The sequence below is a fragment of the Macadamia integrifolia genome, chromosome 11 (assembly GCF_013358625.1).
Source record: "Macadamia integrifolia cultivar HAES 741 chromosome 11, SCU_Mint_v3, whole genome shotgun sequence".
In the NCBI taxonomy this organism is placed as follows: domain Eukaryota; kingdom Viridiplantae; phylum Streptophyta; class Magnoliopsida; order Proteales; family Proteaceae; genus Macadamia; species Macadamia integrifolia.
The window spans coordinates 25711648-25720285 of record NC_056567.1 but is presented as its reverse complement, the minus strand read 5'-3'; the positions used below and the strand labels follow the sequence as shown (position 1 = coordinate 25720285).

The following is an 8638-nucleotide window of genomic DNA, read 5'->3' as shown; positions in this document are numbered from 1 at the left end:
AAGAAGTCAGTCAGCATGTTGGAAGAGCAGACCGGTCAAGTTTAGTGCGGACAGTGTTTGGAAATATTACAGAGGCATACAAGAATTATGGTGAAAACCGCACTCAAAAATTCATTGAATGAGTGAGATATGAGCTCGATTCCATTTCAGGGTGGTGAGGTGCATTGAATTTGGTACAGGCATGTACCGGATCATTGGATGAGATGCCTAGATTCGACCATGTCGACAGATTCAAATCGAGGGGCTCTGGCTGCCAGTGGCGCTGAACAGTGATGGGTTAGAACGCTGAAGATGGCTCGGTGCATTTTGTATGCCACGATACTCTATCAGGCACTATCTCATGGTTCAACTTGCAAGCGCTCCAAACATGAATGCTGAGGATGCCAAATGGAGTGTCTTGGAGCGAGCCATGTCTTTGATCCTGATCCTGCGGTCGTTGATCGAGCTGATCATTCAAGCGGCTACAGTGTATGACGGAGCAAGGTCTTCCATGCACGAGATTCGCATTCACTTGCTGTAGTGGCTTGCTCAATTATGAGATGGAAAACGATGATCCAACGGTCCAGATTCGACCCGCTTTCTGGTTATCAGATCGGACAGCCAAGGATTGAGATGCTGGCTTGTTATATGGCAACACATCACCATAACATAGCTCCGTTACATTCTGCTTGCCATGGTTTTTGGCACAATAAACCTTGTAAGGTTGATCATCAATGCTACCTTGAAGATTGGAGAGGATGCAAGTTGATTTGAGCGCTTCAAGGAGTTGGCAAATCATGGGATTACCCTGGTGTAGGTAATCTATTGTTCCAAATCCGTATTTTGGTGCTCCTGATTCTTTGTTGCGGCCATAACTCACCATTCGGAGATGTAACCCTTGCACTTGTGTTGGCAAGTGTTGAAATAGGATAGGACATTCCCAAGCCATTGTAGTGGCTAAAAATCACTAGTGATTGAGTAGATGTTAAGCCCAGTGTGGGCATTACTCTGTGGACATATGCCGTTTGGCCGAACCACATATATCTGGTGTACTACGCATGTCTTTACTTTATATTGCATATTGAAGTTTATGGTTTGCAACATAGTTGTCAAGGCATTGCCAAGGCAACGACTTGGCATCTAGGGGGTTGGCTTGCGGCTTAGGCAACAGCCGCCTTGTTGCACTGCATATCGCCTTGTGCTATGGCACTTTTTATGCCAAATATCATTTAAGTAAATGAAATCATTTATTTAATATATTGTTCATAAATAAGCAAATACCCCCTATTTGAATCCAATAAAAATAGTTTAAAAATCAAATTCCAAAAGGATAAAAAGTCAACCCCCTAGTTTAAGAACAAAAAATGGATTTTGGTTATAGGGGCGATTTTCAACTTTTAAATGCTGGGGCTTATCTCAATTATAAAAATTTTATAAATCCTATCATGTTAAAACATTGCTAAAAAACAAAAGTCCGGCAAAATAATCTTTTGTTTTGATATCCATAAAATCATTTTTATTCAGGCGATTTTAACAACATTCGTGCACTTTAAAATAAGTTTGACCGGAGCATAAGTTTGTCATTGCAACTCAGATTTAAGTAATCTTAGGCTTGTTGGAAAGTTGAATTTATGTTGTACCTAATACAAAAAAAACTCATGTAAAAATAAAATCATTTGACCAGTCAAACTTATTATAGAACAAGAGCATTTCTCTAAATGTTGATTTTTTATGATTTGATGTGGTTAAATGTTGATTTTTAATGACTTGATGTGGCTTAATCTTGATTTTTCTATGATACAAGGTACATATAGCTTACTAAATAATGTTAGAAAATAGGAAAAATAAAAATAACATTTGGTTGCCTTATTCACCTTAGGGCGGGCGGCTTCTCACCTAAGCGTTTAGACAGCCCTCCGCCGCCTTGGGTTCACCTTGGCACCATGACGACTATGGTTTGCAGAGTGATTGTGCACTGTCTAGTAAACCTAGCAACATAGTTGTTGCCAAGTGGACGTGCACTTGTATTGCGATTGATTGGTAAAATAGGCAGCACCAACTAATCAGAGTTTGCGACATGGGTCAGTGCCAACAGCGCAGTTTGAATCAGGGTTTGACTTTGAAGACGGTTTTTGAAGATACTGATTCACCCCCTCGCAATGTCAATCTGGGAACATCAGTTAACTACCCAAAAAAATGAATATACTCCATACTTCTAACAAATTATAACTCTACACCTTATTGTATTTTTAGGCTATGTTTGGTATGTATTCACATTATGAGAATGCACATTCCCAATCTCAACAATTCCTTCTTATTGAGAATGGGAACATTTTTTGGATACATGTTTGGCTAAAGTGCATTCTTGATTTTTAAAATATTATATATCTTAAACGGATTCCTAATACAAAAATGAAATCCCTTTTTGGAATTTCATCGAACAACTCATGGGAAACATCTTTAGCGGTATTCATAGAACCCAATCCACAGCATGGAAGCAAATTCTCATGATGGAACCCACTCCTCTTTGAAGGAGCGAGAGGATTTCACTAGAAAGAGTGATAGATGTAACAGCTTCCAGTGAGAAGCTAGAAAGTATAAGAGGAAGAAGCAGAAACCCAGTTCTAAAAAAAAAAGTCCTTTTTGCATGTTGGAAACTGGTGAATCTTGAGCAGAATAAGGGAGGGTACGTAGAGAGAGTGGAGGAGGAAATGTTGGTGGTCTTGATGGGATCCAAACAGAGCAAAGAGCGAACCCTCTCTAAGTGGCAAAAAATGTGGTTGTGTTGGAGAAAGAAAAGAGCCCGTTTAGCAAGCTGTAAAGTTCAGGAAACCTACAAATTAGGAATGGAATTATGGGAATGGGAGGGTTTGGGAGAGAATGAGAGATGCTAGGCAATCCCAAGCCTCAAGGTCGAGCTCAGCAAGCTGTAAAGTTCAGGAAACCTACAAATTAGGAATGGAATTATGGGAATGGGAGGGTTTGGGAGAGAATGAGAGATGCTAGGCAATCCCAAGCCTCAAGGTCGAGCTCAGCAAGCTGTAAAGTTCAGGAAACCTACAAATTAGGAATGGAATTATGGGAATGGGAGGGTTTGGGAGAGAATGAGATATGCTAGGCAATCCCAAGCCTCAAGGTTGTGGTCGTTCCCACTTTGAATTATAATGAGGTGCAAGAGTCCCTCATAGAAGCAAACATCAACAACTCCTGCTGCAAGAATGGGCAGTCAGCATTGCCTCCAAGCCCAGAAATCTCTGGTCAAGAAGTGCTCCACTTTGTTTGGCGCCACTCTGGAACTTCATCTGTGCTGATTGCCCTAGATTAACACCCTATGCCATCATCACACAATCCCAATTGGTTGACATATCAGTAAAGGAGCTCATATTCAATCCACCCATCACTCCATCACCCATAGCAGCAATGAGTATCGAATGCATCAGATCATTGAGATTCTCTGGTTGCTTGGAATGCCTAAGAAAACTAGTGTTGTTGCCATTACAATTACTGGGAGTGGAGGAAGCAGAAGAGTTGAGCACCCCAAAGGAAAAGAATGCCTGGCTAGAATGCAAACACGGAATAGATTAAAAGTGCGTTCCAGAATGGGCCTCATTCTTGGACGCATGCCAGGATTTGAGAACAGGAATGTAAACCACATGGCCTTTTTGGCATTCTGTTCTCAGTCTAGAATGTATTCCAAGAATGCATACCAAACACAGCTTTAATGTTAGTTAGCAGTGCATAATTATAGATTTAGGTCAGTAGTGATTGTATCGATGCTTTGGTGATAAATAATCTGAGAGTTCCATAATCCATATCAAGTTTTAATTGCATTCATAGTAAGTTTAGTTGAAGTCTACAGCTGCATTTGGTATGCACTCTGGAATGCCAAAAGGCCGTTGGCTCATTCTTGCAAAAGCGTGCTTACTACTTAAACAGCAATCCTTCTCTCTGATTCCAAAGGATGGCGACAATGGCAATGCTGCAATCCAGTTGCCGACTGCACTGCTGTTTCTGGACTCCTTCAAATTGTACTTCCATGCGACATCTTTCCATCTACGAATGATTCCATGGCCTGCTTGAGCCATCGTACAAGACCCTACGGGTTCCTAATTCAATCTCTCTTCCAAAATGTTCCTGTTATAGTCACCAAACATCATTCCCATTCTTGTCAAGAAATGCATTCAGCATTTGGGAATGCGAAGGGAATTCTCTAATGAGAATGCACGCCAACCACAGCCTAAATTATTGAATGAATTAACGATTGTAGGATTATAAGAGGACACAGCGGCACCACTTTTTATTAATGATCATAAGTGATTAATTTTCAGAGAACTCTACTGCGCTTGCAATTACTAATTTGGAGAGGATGCAGTGCCTATGGAGTTGCCAAAATTCTTTCTTACAATGTTACATGCAGCACAAAACCTCAACTTTGAGAGTGTTTTCTTCTTTTCAACTTGATCTCCTCATTTAATATTTTTCATTTTTGCAGGAAACTATCTTGCATCAGGTCCTAAATCAGATTCATGGCTGCAAGGTTGCACAGTTTCAGTAATACTGTAGGAATAATCCTCAGTAACCAAAAGAGTGGCCCATTATTATTATTTCAAATATTTCAACTTAAACAACGGAATATATTATGATTATTTGCGTCATAAAGATCTCAAAGACATGATAAGCTGCGAGAATGTCGTTTGAGGTGGCACGGACATGTGTAATGGAGACCTTTTGATGCAGTTAAAGAAGGAAGAATGTTCACACAGCACTGTTAACGAGATACTGTTCACATGATGCTGTTCACGAGGTAATGTTCATATATATCTTTTGTGGGCCCCATAAGGACAGGTGGCATGTGAGATATTGAAGCTGCCAAGATCTTTGAGTTTCTAAATCTCTAGTTACTATTTTCATTTGTTTCTGTTTCTTTGTAACGATACTTAGTCAATAGCTAGGCTAAGTAGGACTTTCTATTCCCACTTACTTTCTGTTTTATTGTTTAATTTCTTTTTCCAACTTGCTTGGCAGCCAAGTCACTCCCCTACAAAGGGAGTTTCTATTCTAATAATGATGAATGCCCATTATAAATAAAGATGAAGGGCTACAAGCCCACAGTTTTGGCTATTGTAAAAAAAAAAAAAGTGCGTCCATGGAGATGCATGGCTCCTATGGTGAAGCCTCCCATAAGGCCTTGGTGGTGATGCCAGATCATATCCCCCTTTTCTTCTTCTTCTTCTTCCATCTTCTCTCTTTTTATTTCTTCTTTCTATTATTCTGAAAGTTTTCTTTCCAGCAAGATAATACCCCAACTGTGGCATTTTTCCTAGGTGTTTCTCACCTTTGTTTTGGTTAACAGCTCTGCAGGTTTCCAAGTCTTCTAGTCCCCCATGGTTTCTGATACTCCCAATTCTTTTGCTGTTTTGACTGTCCTCTTGTCAATCCATGATTCTTAAGAGTGTTATTCTATATTTCCTTAACCTTTTCCGTACTGTTATGGCCATTGAATGTCACTGTTACTCACTATGTGCGGTTCCCATGTTACTGTTCTTGTTAACCTCCAAATCTGGCTGCAGGGTATTAATTAATCATTCTAGACAATCCAGCCCTTGGATTGATCCCTTCTTTTAGTATTATGTTCTTCCCTGTTAATACTTTCTATGCCTTGATATTGATGCCCCTCTGATCTGTTGATGTAAAGTTATATCAGTTTTCTCTACTTACTATTTTGCTGTTTTCGTGACTTAATAATTTCTGTCCATGTCATTTTTTCATCATCCAACCATTAGATCTCTTTTATATTTGTACCACCCAAACACCCCTATAGGTTCTCAAGGATATCCCAATTTCAACCTCATCAGATTCGTTGTTTTAGAGTTATATATAATCAAAATTTCTGCAGTGTATTGGTTCACTGCAATTCTGTTTATGTAGATTTGTTAGTGTTGATTTGTTTCGGCCTACCATACCATATCACCTTTAGAAACTCCAGTACGAAGAAGTGATTTGATTCAGATTGAAGGAACTAAAAAAGCCAGGGGTAGACCTAAAATGACTCTAGGAGTGGTGAGAAAAGCATAGCCTAGGCCTTATTACAAGTATGGCTTTTATTAGAGTTCATTAGAGGGAAATGATCCATGTACCTGGTCTCATTTAGTTGGGATAAGGCTGAGTTGAGTTGTTGCGTCATAAAGAGAAATATTGAAGTAGTAACTTAAATGGAGTCGAAATTAATTGGTTGCACTCTGAATCAGGACCGATAAAGTAAAGCGATCCTACAGCATTTACAAATTCAAAGCATATAGAGCAAAAAGATGTGCCTATTTCATGATGTATCAACAATCAAAGTTCCATATTGTTTTCAAAAAAGATCAAGCATATTTAAATATTTTGCATTTATACCAAGGCCAGCTCCATCTGATGCAAGCAAAGGGAAGGGAAGGGAAGGGAAGTGAAATCAGTTTTAAAATGAAAATAAAAACATGTGTAATCATAATTTTGTAACCACCTTAAACTCTTGCTAAATACAGTAATCATACTTTTCAAATGGAATATTTAGTTTCCTTTTTTAACAAGGAATTTGGTTGCAAAATGTAGTTATATTTAAAAACCAAATTTGGAAAGTTTTGTAGTTAGTTACACAATCATGTTAGATAATGATTACAGAAGTTTCTATTTAGTTTTGATTTGATTTCACTTCCCCTCTCTTTGTTTCAATTGGAAACAGACAGAGCCTCAAGTGATTTGAGTTAAGGAGAACAGACCTGTGAGTCAAGTGGATTTGCTTCACGAGATACAATATTCTGTAGGCTGATTACTGCAGCAGAGCCAGCCAAAACAGGATCAACAGACTGGTGTGGACTCCCTGCACGGCCCCCTTTTCCACTTATTACAGCTCTAAAGAAGCCACAGCCAGCCAGCAAGGGCCCAGGCCTTGAGCCAATGGTTGCTGTAGGATTCTCATGTGATACATGAACAGCAAAGATGGCCTCCACATTCTCCAAAGCCCCATCTGCCATCATCCGCTTTGCACCATTCCCAGCCTCCTCAGCTGGCTGAAAGAGCACTATCACAGTTCCCTGTCATAGAATGAACATATATGTGTTAGGAATCAGCATGTGGAGTCAACAATAAAATTAGCACATTAACTTTTTAAAATTTTCACGACAGATGTGATCATTTTCTGTCCAGAAAGATGGATCCTGGTCTTCTCTGTAGTGTAAAGCTCATCATAACCACCACACGTAAATACAATCAGGTTAGGCTGTCAAAACAAAAATCAATTCAGGAACCAATTCCAAACTCCTCAATAACCAGATGTGATTTTAAGTTAACAACAAAAGACATCACATAACAGTATAAAATCGATATATTGATTTCTATCAGGTCATTCCAACATTGTTTCCTCTGAGTCATGCTTTTGTCTAAAGGAAATACCATTTTATCACTCCTAGATAAATGGAGGTTACTCTGTTTCAAAATAGACTCCGTACATCAGGTTCTAATTTCAGCATACGAACAAAGTAGAAAGGAGTACCAATGTCCCTTTGTTTGAACAAGTCAAAATAATATCCTAGTAAAACAATAACTAGAAACAAGCCAAAATGGAGGAGAATTCTATAACATAGATAAACATTCTCAGAAAAAGGAAACTGTTTACAATGCACTCTTTTTCTTCCAGTCATTCATATCACCCAGCCACCTCTCTCCTTTTCCCTTGGGGATGGAGAGAGGAGGATGATTCAAGTTTTTACTCTGTTACAACAACCAAGCCACTGAAACAGTTCGGTAAATAAGGCTAGGATGATGAGTCTTAATAGAAGAGGATGAAAGAGGAATGTGATTGACGTGAGGAAAAGAAAAGAAGTCTGTTGATGGCCAACAAGTCTATACCACAAAAAAGGAAAACCATTGGAAGATGTAGAAAACAAAAGAGGATATGTTATTAAAAATGCCAAATTACATCTGAACAAAGACAAAAGTCTCATAGCAACATTGAAAAGATAACTCCCAAAGCCAACAAAGCAACTTCACGGCTGTCCCTAGCTCTTTCTTAAGAGCTAAAAACAATGTTTCACTAAGAATCCTTTCCTGTTACTGCTTTGGAGATAAACCTCTAGGAATAAAAAATCCCATGCATTCATTTGAGAACAATGCAACCAATGTGCTGATTTGCTATCAGATTAACTATACATTTGGGTCTTCCTTCTCTCCATTCATATTTAAATTCTTAGCCCTATACTTTTGTTTTGGGAGGGAATCCCTCCTCTACAAAGTGTGGTGTAGGGTAGGCGTTGACTCCAAATTAGGTTTGAACTTTCCCTTATACATAAATAAAATTCTAAGGGCATACCAATGTTACTATGTTCTTGATTAAAAAAGAAGTAAAAGTAGACCAAAAGTGATTAAAAGAAGATAGAGGTTTTAATATTATTTTTTCCCCTACAAAGAAAGCATATTCTTCGCTTCATTAATTTATGTAATTAAGGAAGACTACGCAACTATACAAAAGAAACTTGTCAAATAAAGAAGGAATCTTGAACATAATCAATAGCTTAAAAAATACAACCACCGATGGTTTAACTAAAAAACTCTTAACTACAGAATAGAACTACTGGGATGGCTCAATAAATTATGCTAAAATCTCCACTCAGCCACCCCAGAG

At 38.7% G+C, this 8638-nt stretch overlaps 1 protein-coding gene across 5 annotated transcripts in view; it reads right to left on the bottom strand.

Moving 5' to 3' along the window:
• LOC122093302 (IAA-amino acid hydrolase ILR1-like 2) overlaps positions 1-7755 on the bottom strand; it is a 9654-nt gene extending 1899 nt beyond the window's left edge. For 2 of the 5 annotated variants that reach the window (XM_042663587.1, XM_042663585.1), the window contains exons 1-2: positions 7142-7755; positions 6738-7052 (exon numbers count right to left, since the gene is read on the bottom strand). In XM_042663587.1, the coding sequence (XP_042519521.1) occupies positions 6738-7052; positions 7142-7153 (327 nt within the window). In that variant the 5' untranslated portion in view covers positions 7154-7755. Of the gene's footprint in view, positions 1-3782; positions 4114-4899; positions 6391-6737; positions 7053-7141 lie in introns of those variants that run through there. The other 3 variants (XM_042663588.1, XM_042663590.1, XM_042663589.1) reach the window with 3 other exon arrangements.
• Between the last annotated feature and the right edge of the window lie 883 nt (positions 7756-8638).